Below are 15,271 nucleotides of genomic sequence, written 5' to 3'. Positions count from 1 at the left end.
GAGTGCCGCGTAACAGAGTGAGCGCCTGTTACTCGTCCCAGCGTCTGCCAACCTAGCAGTTCGAAAGCACGTAAAAAATGCAAGTAGAAAAATAGGGACCACTCCGGTGGGAAGGTAACAGCGTTCCGTGCGCCTTTGGCGTCTAGTCATGCCGGCCACATGACCACGGAGACGTCCTCGGACAAGCGCTGGCTCTTCAGCTTGGAAACGGAGATGAGCACCGGCCCCTAGAATCGGAAACGACTAGCACGCATGTGCGGGGGGAACCTTTACCTTTTACACTAAGGGGAGTTGTACCTTAGCTAAGTCAAAATTCTTTTTTGTGTGGAGGGCTGTATTTTAACATTTCATTTGTGTGTCTTCTAGGCACATTTTCCAGTTTGTATTCCTAAGGTTCCCTATTAAAATGAATAATTTGCAAATCATACCACAGGAGCTGAATGTGGTCCAGCACTACCTGGGATGAGTTATCAAACCACGTAGTAGAGCTATATTACTGTTATCCTTCTCATCTTTCCTATTACCTATTCCTTTACCATCTTATGACTATAATTTGGTTGTTTGGCTCTTATGATTTATGTTGATTGCTTTTATTTAGTATCCTATGACTATCACTGAGTGTTGTATCTTATGATTTATGATGATTGTATTTTATGATTATGATCATTATTTTATCATTGTTGCTTGCATGTACACTGAGAGGTTATGCTGTCCAATCACATTTGGCCAATATTCTACTCTACTCTACTCTACTCTACTCCTATTCTATTCTATTCTATTCTATTCTATTCTATTCTATTCTATTCTATTCTATTCTATTCTATTCTATTCTATTCTATTCTATTCTATTGTTTTTCTATTCTATTCTATTCTTTCTCTGTAGGGGCCATCTAAATACATAGAGCCTGCTGATTTGTAATAATCATATCATAGAAGCAATGGGACAGATAGTACTCTGTTGTAGCTTTCCTCCTAGTTTATTTCATTAAGCCATTTTAATATTCTTTCCTGGGCAATCTAATCACTTTTATGTTAACTTGTCTTCTTTGTAATCCAATTGTTCTAGCAGTGGCAAGTTTTTAACTGGTGTCATTAGGACAAGGAAGCAAAATCATTTCAATCTATATAAGAATATTGAGGGTTATTGAGTATTTAAAGAACCTGATATAAATGAGGATATTTCAAAGTAATTTTGTTACTTTGTAATGGCATTTTAAATAAACTGTTGGCTGAGAACACAATCTAATAGAAGGCAAGGCCCTCTGACTCTAATTGATTTAAATATTGTCCATCTCTTTGCACCTGTACAGATTTTGTTTACTAACCTTGCAAAGAGGAAACCTTTCCTTTAACTCTGGCTCTGTTTTCCCAGAACAACCCAAATCCATATTTATGCTGGCTTTTTTTTATTCTACCTATTTCATAATCATATAATCATAATAGTAAAGTTGGAAGGGACCTTGGAGGTCATCTAGTCCAACCCCCTGCTCAGGCAGGAAACCCTATACTATTTCAGACAAATTTATTAAATTTATATTCCGCCCATGTTACCGATAAGGTGACTGTGTGAGGCGCATAGGCATTATAAAAAAGAGGCATAAAACATTAAATAGTTAAATATGGGAACAATTTAAATTGAGAAGAGATACATAAGAAAGTAAAACAAGGGGACGGATGGCAAGGGGATGAGATTTTCTTACCTCATCACCCTCCAGCAGAGGGCATTTCCCTGAGGTCTTAAGCCAACTGGCAAAACCCGGGTTTTAATGCCCTTCTGGAAGGCCAAAAGGTTGGCAACAGTTCTCATCTGCAGTGGCAGAATGTTCCATAGGATGGGGATCACAACAACAGAGACTCTTCTTCACCCTGCCAGATGGAATTCTGTAGCTGATGGGATCCACGGCAGACCCTTTCCACTGGAGCAAGTGGGACAGACTGATCCCATTGGGTTATTTTTGTTTAAATTATTTAATCTGTGTTAATCTTCCAAATCAGGCAGCACCTCAAGAGTCTGTTCCTTCTCTTTTGAATGATTTTTCATTCAAAATTCCCACCAATTTTCAGCTAATCTATCAGTAAGTCTTGCCCTCTCATTTCCAGCAGATAGATTTTCAGAGGCCTGGTCTAAATTCCCTTTCTTGGCCACTAACAGTTCGCCTGCTTCCTTCAAGTCAAGGAAGAGAGGAACGGAAGCAAAAAAGTCAAAATGGAACTACTAGCTGTAATGTTCTGGAGAACTCTTGAGTTGCCAGAATATTTTTTTGGAATGGGCAGTCATAATAAATGTAATAAAACAAATAAACTCCATATCTTCTTGAAGTTGCCCACCATGCTTTACTTCTTCAATAATCACATTTTTTTCTGGTCATTTCTCTGACTTATATTTTTGAGGGATGAAAAGCCTTCCCAATTTGGTTCAGCTCCAAATGCATTTTATTGTCAGATCAATGGAAGGTGATTGGGTGTTCATACTACATCTGACTGGGCAAGTAGACAGGATATTTTTCTCAGCAGAGTTTCTTTCCCCTCCAATAGTGAAACAAGAAATATTATCCTCCATATTCTTCCTTTTTATGGAGCTATGGAAAGGAGTTGGCCAACTTAAGGATCTACCTTGCTGGAAAAGACACAAACCCCATTGTTTTGAATTAGTAAACCTCCAATGGTTATGTACAAAACTGTTTATTTTACATGTAGTGAAGACAGTGGGAGATTAATAACTTAGCATGCATAAGCAGAGGTTATTTTTTATATAAATACAGTATATAAAAATAAAGACCATTGAAGCCCTCCTAAGATTCTGAGTGGTTCCAACCATCACTGTGTAACATTCTTAGCTTGCTTGTTGTAGAATAAACAACGACATTCTCATAGCAGCTGAAGAACACCAAACCTCAGGAGGGAAAATAAGTTTCAAGTGCCATTTTCTGACCTTGTGATTCAGTCTTTGAATGATGCTTTATGTCACCATTATTGACAGAATGAAAGTGGAAGAGAGAAAAAGAAGCCTTGAAACAGAGGGGAGAGGATAGCAGTGGCATTTGTAATGACCAGGTCTTTAATTTTTTATGACCCTTGGCTGTGGCTGGGAAGCTGAAAGGTTAGTGAGAAGTCTGAAGGTTACATCAGGTTATATATAACAGAGTAAAGGTAAAGGTTCCCCCGCACATGCGTGCTAGTCATTTCCGACTCTAGGGGCCGGTGCTCATCTCCATTTCAAAGCCGAAGAGCCAGCGCTTGTCCAAGGACGTCTCCGTGGTCATGTGGCCAGCATGACTAGACGCCAAAGGCGCATGGAACGCTGTTACCTTCCCACTGTAGTGGTCCCTATTTTTCTACTTGCATTTTTACGTGCTTTCGAACTGCTAGGTTGGCAGAAGCTGGGACGAGTAACAGGCGCTCACTCTTACGTGGCACTCGGGATTTGACCCGCCAAACTGCCAACCATCTGAACGACAAGCTCAGCGTCCTAACCCACTGAGCCACCGCTTCCCTATATATAACAGAAATGGCACTTTAATCTTCCCATCAGCCATTGAAAAATGATGTACCTTCGATGCCCATTGAAAGACATCAAAAGGATGTTGGAGGGCTAACCAACTGAGATGTTGAGATGGAGGATGCCCTAAGTCACAGGTAAGTTGTATCAAAGGAACCCTCTGCATTCATTTTAACAATCACCCATATAATAATCTTCAATGTGAGAGAGGTTAATTGTCCTGGGATAGATTGTGGGCCAGAATTTTGAAAAGGTTAGGGCATAGCTACTTGGGAATCAGTGCACAACTGAAAAACATCTGGACTACTGCTAAGTTTGGAGGTGCCTTCCCTGGGCTGGTGCTCTCCAAATGCACTGGACTACAACCCTATCGTTTCCAGCCAGCATGGCTAGGAATTTGGGAAGCTGAAATCCCTAGAGGGGCAGCACTAAAAGGTTGTTTGGCAGCAAGGACCAGAGCCTCAAAGGGACTGGCTCTTCCTGGAATTCAAGGCAGGGAGGGGGCAGCCAGGGCGGCAAGCCCTGATGTTTAAGGAATTTGAACCTGGGGCAGCTGTGGGTTGCCCCCACCATGTCTGCTTTGGGGCTGCCTCCCACCATCATCCTTATCAGAACAGTCAGGAGAAGTGTAGGGACAGCAATGTCCAGAATGTTGCTCTTCTTCCTCCTCCTCCTCCTCTTCCTCCTCCTCCTCCTCTTCCTCCTCCTCTTCCTCCTCCTCTTCTTCTTCTGGCTCATTGTCTCTGAGTCCCCGCAGACGGCGACTCACATTGCTCTTTTCAGCCCCCCCTGACAGCAGCTGCCCCTCCTCTGCCCCCTTGTCCTGCTCAGCATTTCCACCCTTCTGTTTCTCAGCTTCTTGGACTGCCTGTTCTTTGGCCTTCTTGTTCCGTTTCCATTTCATGCGTCGGTTCTGAAACCAGATCTTCACCTACAGAAAGGAGGGGAAGCAGACTGGGCTTGTACCCCATTCAAGACACGGTTTCTTCCACCGTGGTTGAGTGAGAAAACCATAGTGGCTGGGATCTAATAACCTGGTGGTTTGGTTTAGGCTGGCATCACATGAGTCCACCAGGAATGGGATGATATTTTATTTCATGATTTATTGGTTAAATGTATTTGCCTCCTCCCTCACTATGGGACTACTCTGGTTTGGGTACAATACTTGCATTCAAAGTGAGCATACATCAAAGCAGCATTTACCTTATGACATTACCACACATGTCTCATCAGTTCGACTTTGCTGCAGCTATTCTGTGTGCTGGATGATCCAGCTCTAGTTTTGCAATCAGAATTTAATCAGGGAAAGCATTTCAAAAAGAAATGAATCAAACCAAGGCTAACTGAATGCCAAGCTTTGAATGGGATTATCTCCGGGCTCATGCCTTTCCCTAAACCAGGGGTAGGCAACCTTGGCTCTTTTATGACTCGTGGACTTCAACTCCCAGAATTCCTGAGCCAGCCATGCTGAGGAGAGAGGGAGAGGTTTCCATGCTGAACCATGCTGGCTCAGGAATGCTGGGAGTTGAAGTCATAAAAGAGCCAAGGTTGCCTACCCCTACCCTAAACCATGGTTGTTTTCACTTGGGTTTCTTGAACAAGGTGTTACTACTTGATTTACACTAACTAATAACTGTGGAGTCCTTGGTGCTCTTTGAGCTGGTTGGTTGACAATGATATTGCCAAGATGGATAATGAAGTTTCTCCAAACAACCAAACTCAAAAAGCAGCAAAGATTCCACAATTCAGCCCTGAGGTTTTTTTTTCTCCTGTTGAACTAGCTGCAAACATGATTTAGAAAAGACAATGCCCCAGTTCCCACGTTCTGCTAGGTTGTAGGATGGTTTACTGAAATTTGTCAGCCCAGTTTTGTCAATGCTAAAACCAATTGCTAAAGTCACTGCACGTTGTGATGCTGGCTGTAACTGACAGAATGTGGTGGCCAGCGGTATTCTGAGATATAGGGTTTTCTGCTCTAAAGTTTGTAACTCACATGACAGGACAATCAGACCTCCCCTGTAAGGCAGATATGAAGTTTCTCCTGTGTGTGTGTGTGTGTGTTCTCTATCAGACTTCTTAAATTTAAGCAACTTATTCTCCAGAGCTTAAGTCAAATACTTTGCCTTTTCTTCCTTCTGTTTAGATTCTGCTTTCCTCCAGAACTGAAATGTACCCCTGTACTCCCCTTTCCTTTTTTTAAAAAAATGCACACAGCATTTGGACCAGATGGGGGGGGTCCTATCTATTTTCCTTCCTCTCCATTTTGTTTCCCCTTAGTCGTGTTCTCTTTGCTTACCTTTGTTTTATGGTGGGAGCCAGAAAGAGGGGAAAATGGGTGTGAATATTTAAAGAAATCAGCCGTGGAAAGATTGCCCAGCAAGAAAGCTAAATTCAGGCACATTTGATTAATCAGAGATTGGCAGTAATGTTTACATACCATCTGAAGATCCCAGAACCAGAAATGAGATTTCAGCTTCTGGAAGTTTGCAAAGGAGAAGGAAACAATGGAACTAGGCAAGTGAAAAGGTCTTATGTTCTTTAAAAATAAATGGCCAAAGCAATGCAGTGAGCAAAGCTTAAGCTATGGTGTGGAACAGGAGTCTTCAAACTTGGCCCTTTTATGACTTGTGGACTTCAACTCCCAGAATTCCTCAGCCAGGCACCCTGGCTGAGGAATTCTGGGAGTTGAAGTCCACAAGTCATAAAAGGGTCAAGTCTGAAGACCCTTGGTGTGGAACAAAGTACTGTGTTTCCCCAAACATTAGACCCAGCCTGATAGTAAGCCCTAGCTTGATTTTGGGGGGTGGGTCTAATATCAGCCCTACTCCAAAAATAAGCCCTAGTTTTGGGGTGATGCACACCCCTAAAAATTAAGCTAGGGTGGGGGTAGGGGGGTGAAGCTGCCCCATGTGCACCTCACCCACTTACCTTACCGGTAGGACCACCACAGCCAGGCGTCCCACACCCTGATACCTCTTGCGCCACTACTTGACTTCTGTGGCTACTTGCTACCACTTGTGGCCAGACGCAATGTGGCGCACAGTGCCGTTGCCGCTCCTCCCGGCAGGACACCATATGGTGCTTCAGGCCGCTTCTGTTGCTTGTGGCAGGAGGCCACATGGCACTTTGGGCCATTTCCGCTGTGGAAACAGCCCAAAGAGCCACGCAGTGTCCTGCCGGGAGGAGTATAAACGGCGCAATGCACCACATGGCATCTGGCTGCAAGTGGCGGCAAGCGGCCGCAGAAGACGTCAAGCAGTGGCACGACAGGTGTCGGGGTGTGGGGAGGCCTGGCTGTGGTGGTCCTAAGGTAAGACATTCTCCAAAATTAAGACCTAGTGCCTCTTTGGGAGGAAAAAATATATATAAGACCGGGTCTTAAATTCGGGGAAACATGGTAGATTGGCCTGATGGACTTGGAAGGAAAGGTTTGCATTCAGATTCTTGGCTCCTTCCACAAACCGTCTCACAAACATGCCTCCTGGTGGAATTTTTATGCTGTAGCCTGGATCTGCTTATGCTGAGTGGGATGAGAGTTGTTGCTTAAAGCTGCCTTCTCTGTTGGTACCCTCTAGTCTGAAGTTAGCCATCAAAGCCCACAGTATTTTGAAAGCTGCTTTGAATAAGGCAAAGTAAAGAAGTTTTCACTTAATCAATTTTATGTCACTCTTCTGATTCATCCTGTGCTCTTTTTGCTAAGCACGCAAAACTTGTGTAAACCAAAGTCTCTGTGATCTCAGGCCACTGTTTCTATTTAAGCACCCTCCTCACACCGTAGCTTTGCCCAACTTCAATATTAATATTTTGGTTTTCTCCACTGCTTTTTTTTTAATTTTGACTGTTGAAACCAATGGCCCAGCAACCAGGAATCTCTGAAAGAACTCCGATGTCTTTTAGGGTTTTATTTTAATGAACCAGGTTTTTTTGGGGGGGGAGTTACTCAGGTGGACCACCACCTCTCACAAAGCCCTGAGGATAGTTTCAAACTTCTGGCTGGGAAGGAGCGCTCCCATCACGCCAAGGCTGCTGAGCTACCTGAGGGACAAAGCCCCTTCCCAACCCCCCCCCACCTCGGAGGCACCCACACCCACCTGCGTCTCGGTGAGCATGAGCGACGTAGCCACCTCGAAGCGCTTCGGCCGGGACAGGTACTTGTTGAGCTTGAACTGGTGCTCCAACTCCAGCAGCTGCTGGCTGGTGAACGCGGTGCGGGGCCGCCGGCATTTGCCCAGCAGGTTGGACTGAGCTTGAGCTGCGGGAGAGGGTCAGAAACGACAAAGGGGGCGTGAGTCACGGCAGGCGGTGAAGCGCTGCGCCGTTAGAGGGCGCTGCATCCCCACTTCTGCGGCGGCGGCGGCGGCAGCGAAATAACGGAGCAGTTGAGTTGGATGGAAAATACCATACCAGCTGGGAGAAAACCTATTCTGTGCAATTCGGGGTTCTTTAAGGTTGCCCTAGTCCAGGGGTAGGCAACCTCGGCTCTTTTATGACTCGTGGACTTCAACTCCCAGAATTCCTGAGTCAGCTATGCTGACTCAGGAATTCTGGGAGTTGAAGTCCACGAGTCATAAAAGAGCGGAGGTTGCCTACCCCTGCCCTAGTCCTAAACGAAGTTAAGAGAGGACGTGTTTTCTTCGCCCCGACCGTCCCTTTGTCGTATTTTGATTGTACCGTCCTCGGGGCAGCGGCTTCGCCTTTGTTGCCTCGGCAAGCTCGGAGCACTGAAGGCGCTGCTGGTAAACCAAGGCAAGGAGAGCTGTGGAAGCTAGCGAGGCGTCGGGCTCACACGGTGGCCTGTCTTGCCTGCCGGCTGCCTATCCCGATGCTGTGCATCCTTAACGACTTCCTCCTCTCCCTTACCCCGGCTCATACGAGTTCCGCCATCCACCCACGGGCGTCAAATTCGTGTCCCGTTTAAAAAAAAAACTGGAAATGAGAAAGAGGCTTAACTCAATCCGGTAAACTTTTTTCCTACTTGGAGAAGGACACTCCCCACCACCACACGTATGAATGGAGATCTCCGTTTGTCTCCAAATCAACCCTTCGCCAAGGAGCGCCAGGGTCTGGGACCGTCCAGTGAGGCCGCGCTAGCAAAGCCCCAGCCCCACACGCTCCCTGGGAACGGACTCCCGCGGAAGGGGCGCGGGACTGCCTTGTCCTGCAGCCGAGGAGGCGAAGCCGGGCTGGGCTAAAAGGGCAGCTGGAGAAAATCGGGATTCCCCGCTAGAAGGAAAGAAAAGGGGGGGCTTTCGTCTCTCTTCGCCGCCATTTAGGCGGTGCCTGGGCCCCTGCAGACTTGATGTCGTGGTCTCCCAAGAGAGAAGATTACAGCAAACCCTACGGATCCCTAATAGGACTTAGGATGGAGACCCTCTTTAGGTGGATCAAAAATTCCAACGGCTTCCTGCATGCCTAGATTCGAAAGAAGGAAATTGGACTCTTTTTTTTTCTAATTGGGGTTTCGGAGATGCGGATCCAAGTTGGAAGCTGTAGGAAAGAAATCTCGAGCCCTGCATTGCCAGTGCGCCCAAAATCATTAAATCAAATTGGTCGCCCAGAATCATGGTGTAATTCAAAAGCAATTCCAAATTCCCCGCCAGCGTTCCGGGCTCCCTTCCCTTCTGACAAAAAAAAAATTAAAAACAAATAAATAAAGGCTAAGTCCCCCCCATCCCATAGCAAGGGAAACAGTCAACAAAATGTAAGTGCCCCCCCACGCAAAGTGAGGGGGGAAAATCAAAGCTGCGAATTTCCCAGACCCAGGCGATTCTCTCCGCTTGCAGCGCCCTCTCGGCCACTGCCCCGCCCGCAGCCCCCTTCCGACCTCGCCACCGCCCCGATCCTCTCTTTGGAGAGCGAGTGAAGGCTGCAGGAGGCGCACCCGCCTCTCCCGAGCTTCGTCCTTTCTTGTCTTCCTCACGGGCAGGACATGTGGCTCTCTTCTCAGAGCCTGGGCTGAAAGGTGTGTTCCAAGGCGAGCATCCCTGCCGTCCGAGGCGAAGGGAGCTGGAGAGCTGGCGGGAAAATCGGAGCTAGTTTTCAATTAATTCATGGGGGGGGGGGGCAAAGACCCCTTGGTTAAAAAGACCAGAGCCAAGCCTGCCAAGGAAAGGCTCAGCTAGCAAAAAGCAAGGCGCGGTGGGGCCGTTTCCGCTCGCTGCTTTTTTTTCCAGGGAACGGAGCAGAGAATTCCGCGGCGCTCAAGCGACCCTCGCCACCTTGGGGGTCCTTCATTTTTGTTGTTAGCTGCGAAGTCGTGTCCGACCCATCGCGACCCTATGGACGCGGTTTGAAATGAAAATGCCACTGAGTTGCCACAACCCCTCCGGAGATATATATTGTTTGGGAGAGTCTGTCAACCTTTATGGAACGTAAGCCCGTTTTTATTACTCTGCACATCCTACCTTAAAACAAGAACGGAGGGAGGGGAGCATTTTTAAAACACTGTTTATCTAAGTGGGATCGCCGATTTGGTTCAAAATAAGATTTCAGCAATCGTTGAATTCGGGCTGAAAAGAACTGGTCCTTTATTAACATCCCTGCCTCCTGCTAGCCGGCTTAAAAAAAGACTTGCAAATCTAGATTTATACTTAGAAGAAGCATTTCTACACTTATGATATTTTAAACATTATCTTGAATGCTTCCAAGATTTCCACGGAGCTCTGAGTCAGGTGGGTAGGAAATTTGCCATCTCCTTTCATTCTTCCCCCCCCCATCTCCCAAAAGGTCCCATTTATAAAATAAATCTGGGGAAAATCATCCTTACCTGCTGGGAATTTTTCAGCACAATTAAAATATGTCAATAAGGAAGCTCCTTGAGAAAACTATATTTACTATTACTTTACAGAGATATCAAGAAAAGCAAATAAGGCCTCGCTCCGACCTAGCTGTATATACAATCCAGTCCAGAGAAAAAAAATAATTGTGAAATTAATACGTGTTATCTTGGGGGTTTTTTTAGGGGGAAAAAAATCTGTAAATGACTGATTTAAACCTCGGCTGCCAACGTTTACTACAGAAATCCGCCTTTCCGAATCCAGCCCAAGTGCAGCGCTCCGATGTATCTCCGGTTCCACGGACTGCACACCGAAGTGAAATCGGTTGAACACCAGTGTAGTGGCTGCAAAGGTCGTATGGGTAACAATCCTCTCGGAGGTGCCTAGTCAAGAGATTAAAACCCCGATGCCAACTAAATCCTCTCTCCCCCTCCTTTGCTTCCTGCGGGGGTGGGAGAAGCAAACAAAATTCCCTCCGTCTCAGGAGGAAGAAGCCTCAGGAGGAAGAAGCCGTCTCTTTGCCCATTAGGGGACAAATCTGCTTTTCCGCCTCGGTCAGGAGCCTCACCGAGCTGAGCGCCCAACTGTGACCGGCACTTAAGGCCATCACAACCCCCATCATTCCCGGCCGCCCCAATCCGTGCCCCTCCCAGGCTGGGGACTACATCTCCCTTCACGCCGACGAAAGGGGCAGCCGAGCCCACGTGGAAGGCAAACAATTGAAGGTAGCTCGGCGGGGGGGGCGAGTGAGGGGTGATTCGCACACCTCCATCTCGCCCTGCGAACGAACCGGTAGAGAGCTCTGGCGGCCGTGGGAGAGGCAGGAGAGAGGGGCGACACAGGGAGGAAAGCACCAGGTGCTCTAGGTCGCAGCTCTGGGCTGCTCAGTGGAGGAACTGATGGACGCGCGCCGGCAAAAATGTCCCTCCCGCGCGCGCACCCAACGCGCGCGCGGCATCCAGAATTCCCAAGCGAGGGCTAGCGCGCCCAAGGACTGCCTTGGCATGAAGCGCGAGCTTGGGCTCTTTTTCCCCCCTCCAGATTCTGGGAAAGCCCCCACCCTTATGCAGAAGCCAGGTATAGCCCAGGCCAGGAGGCTCCATTCTGCAGCCTTTCCCGGCTTGGGTCCCCAAATCCGTTGGGAAGACTACAATTCCCAGCAGTCTCACTCCCCCAGCCGCCCGGGGAAGCCCGCCGAGTCACTCAGCGCTGGCCAGCGCTGGCGTTCGCCAGAGTCCTCACGCCATACTCACAGTTAAAGTCGGGCATTTTGGGCAAGATCATCCCGGCGGTGGAGGCCCGCAGCCACTGGTCCAACTGGAAGGTGCCGGCGCCGAGCTTGAGGGGGTCGGCAGCCGGGTGCGAAGGCTGCACCTGGGAGTAGGAATAGGAGAGGGCAGTGTGCTGCGAGGCCAGGGCGGCCGCCGCCGCCGGGTACCCGTACATGGGGTGCCCGTAAAGGGCCGTCTGGGGGTGCAGCGCCGCGCTGCCTTGAAGCCCCAGCGCGGCGTGGGGGTGGGCGTGCGGGTGCTGATGGGGACCACCAGCGGCGCCGCCACCCGTCAGAAAGCCCGGCTTGGGCACCAAGCCGCAGTGCGCGCCGAGGATGCGGGGCGGCGATGGGCTCTCGGTCCGCAGGCACTCGGATGATGCGCTCGTGTGACCCTCGGCCGAGGAGGGCGGGCTGGAGCTGGAGCTGGAGCTGCTGCTGGAGTTGCCGGGCCCTCCGGACAGAGAGGTGACCAAGGCCAACGGAGACGTCTGAGCCGTCGAGGCTGCCGCCGGCTTCGGAGAATCCACCGCCAGCAGCGCGTCGATGCGGAAATTCTTGGACTTCTCCATCGGCCCCAGACTCACGCCGGGCGCTTCCCCGGCTCAGAAGGTGCGGGTGATCATCGCTACTCGCGTCTCGACAGCCCAGAGGGCGAAGATCCGACGGCCGCTCCCGCAGCCCTGGCGCTCCTCATACAAAGAGCGCGCCAGTTCCGCGCTTCCCAGCCGAAGAAACCTTGGGCTGGCCGGGATACGCGACAGCAGCTCTTGATCGCCCCACGAGCCACTGAGACACCTCAGCTGCGCATTCAGCGGCCTTCAAGATTCAGGCGAGGATCCCATTGGCCTGCCGGGAGGACGGACCCGATTGGTGGCCGTAGCTGGGCTCTGGAGCAGCTCATTGGTCGCGGCTCACACCTGTCAGCGCTGGCACCGTCTGGCCCCGCCCAAGAGAAAGGGCTTCCTGCTCCATTCCCAAAGCTTGAGGGCTAGTTACTTTGGGGTGAAAACGCGAAAGGATTGGAGATTTTGTTGGACGGCAGGTTTGTGAGAGAAGACTTAAATAAAGGCTTCTATATTTAGCAAGCGCCCAACTACTTGTGAAAAAGAGAAAGTTCAGTTCAACTCTTATCTATCCCACGATAATAAAAGACTAAACTGTCAAGAGGGATCAGGGACAAATTGCTCAGCCTTTCCTACATTTTTGCAATGGTGACAACATCTCGGATCATTAAAATGGACATTAATAGATAAGAATCTGATGTGAATACACAAAAGGTGGTTTTCTAGAGGCTGCCCGGAGGCTCAGTTCAAAATTGCTCCCTTCAAGTTCCAGAACCTTGTTTGCACCAAATGGAGGACGGGTAGATCATAGCTGATCCTACCATCCCGGACGTGCTTTAGGATTCAACAAAGGGAAGTGTGCAAGGATCGGGGAAAGGTTTGCGTGGGTCATTTTACAAACGCACCTCTACTCCTTCTTTCCTCCAGGTGCGCGCGCGGGGGAGGGGAGTAGCAAGAAGAATGGGAGAGTTTTATTATGAACATATAAATGCTGGGCGAGGTGTTTGACTCGCCTCTGCTTTTGCTCTCCCCCCCCCCTTAGAGGAGCTCTATCCACTGAGCGGGGCAGGGGTCCTTTGGGCTAACGCAGGTGGTCGTGCTTTCTGGCAAGTGGCCGGGGCTTCGGCAAACCCCACCCGCGCGCTGCATTTTGAGGGCGGGGGGGGCGGGCGGGGGGGCGAGGTTCATCTAGAAGGGCAGCAAATGCCGAGGCAAGCTTCCAAGGGGAAGAGGGGAAGGGGCGCGAAGGAAAAAGGAGCGCCGGGACCCACCAAGGGCCAGACTCGGCCGCTCACCTCCCCAAAGCTGCAACTTTTCCGGAGTTTCTCGTCCTTCTCCTTTGAAACTGCCGCCCAGCCTGAGGCACTTCGGGCCTGACCAGTTCGGTTTGCTGCCAGAAAAAATGCCCCTTTTGCAGCACGCCCTGCTCTGCCTTCCAAAGTTTGGAAGCTAAAGGCGCCGATCGATCGATCGATCGATCGATCATTGGGCCGGGCGACGTTCCCGAGGAAAGCAGAACTCGCCTGCAAAAGTTATTTCTCCGCGAGAAGCTGCAGCGAGTGGGCTGTCTTCCTCGGCCTTTGAGGCGCCGCTTCTCGCTCCGACTGGCCCGGTAGTACGATCACGGAAGCGGCTTTTGCTTTGGAAAGGCCCGCGGTTGCGTGTGTGTGTGTGTTTCAAGGACCACAACAGCTGGGGCGGTCAAACAAAAAAGCTGGGCGGGTGGCGATCTCTCGAAAGAAGCAGCCCTAAGGCGGAAGGACGAAGGGAGGGGGATTGGCAAGGTCATTTTGGGCTGAGGTCCTTCCCACACGATCCGCGAGAGTCAAGCGGGCTGACCTCTGAGTAACTCACCTCCCCCACCCGAATCCTCGGGAAATCAAGAGCAATTGAGCCGTGTGACAATATACAACGTTTGCGCCCGTTGTAGGATTCCAGACAATGCAAAGAGGATGTATGAGTACTATGCGGACAGTGTGTGTGACTCGCGGACACAGTCCAGAAAACGAAGCAATGAATGGCAGGGACCAGGCCGTGTTCAGCGGCCATAGAAGCTTATGCAGCCGCGGCTGCTATACTTCCTTAGTTGCAGTCTGTGACCCGAAGATCACTGCCGACCCCGCTTTCTAGGTTCCGATTCGGACGACTCAGTGGGAAGATCTGAGCTTTAGCGGCTCAGAGTCGGCCACGTCGAGACCGCCCTGGAAGACCTTTCCCCTTTTCCGCTAAGACCCCACACCCGCCTGAAAGCGGAGGAGCAGATAAAGGGCAGATCATCGCGGAGAAAATCTCTCAGTGTGGTCGCTAAGAGAGAACAACAATTTGGCGGCACATAATCAAATCACTCTGTAATTTTTTTTAGAGATCAGCTTTGTCACGAATCCCCGCCATTATGTTCTGTGCATTTGAAAGAGCCTTATTAAACTCCATATGCCTTGTCTTCCACGAACTTGGTGCCCCTCAGTTGCACGGGATATACACTCCCACAGGCCTTGATCCTTTGCCCAGGGATTGCGCAAACCACGCACGGAGGTCACCAAACCTACGATAATGGTGAGCGGATTAATTCTTTCAACTCATTTTTCCCCCTAACTGGCAGGCCACACCTCCAACTTATGTATCCCTTGATCCTTGACAGCATGACATTTTAATGAGTTCCTGGTTGTGGATTGTGGGAAGAATAGTCCAACCAACAGTAAAGGGGGACAACTGCCAATGATACCGCCCAACAGGAAATTTGACAACCTAATTAAAATCAGTTGTCCTTGTTTCATCACTTGAGAAAATGGTAAAGAGGTGTTAGGCTGGGCTTTAGAAACCCAGTCTGGGAGAAGTGTCTTGGTGAGTGTTTCTCAACCTTAGCATCTTTAAGGAGTGTTGGCTGGGGAATTCTGGGAGCTGAAGTTCACATTCTTAAAGTTGCTAAGATTGGGAAACACTCTCCTAGGTTAACCCAACCTATCTTACAGTGCTACTGTTTCTAGGGTGATAGGACGAGGGGAAATCCAGTGTGAATTGCACAGCTGAGGTCCTAGACCTAGATGCAAAAAGAAGGATTGTAAAAATTACAGAGGAAACTGGGAGGAAAGGAGCTGAACATACTGAGGCATATTAAGTCAAAACTGAAACTGTATGCAGTGAAGACAATGCAACCTCTTTC

The 15,271-nt window shown here is 49.3% G+C and overlaps 1 protein-coding gene across 1 annotated transcript; it reads right to left on the bottom strand.

The window, feature by feature from the left end:
- Positions 1-4,028: 4,028 nt before the first annotated feature.
- MNX1 (motor neuron and pancreas homeobox 1) lies at positions 4,029-12,117 on the bottom strand (the record flags this gene model as incomplete). Its single annotated transcript, XM_081346282.1, has 3 exons — positions 4,029-4,430; positions 7,591-7,751; positions 11,529-12,117. The coding sequence occupies 3 exons, from the start codon at positions 12,115-12,117 to the stop codon at positions 4,029-4,031; spliced, it is 1,152 nt and encodes a 383-aa protein (XP_081202408.1).
- Between the last annotated feature and the right edge of the window lie 3,154 nt (positions 12,118-15,271).

This window comes from Vipera berus (genome assembly GCF_964194415.1).
Source record: "Vipera berus genome assembly, chromosome: Z".
NCBI lineage: Eukaryota > Metazoa > Chordata > Lepidosauria > Squamata > Viperidae > Vipera > Vipera berus.
Note: the sequence above shows the minus strand (reverse complement) of the source record. Positions and strands in the feature narration are given on the sequence as shown.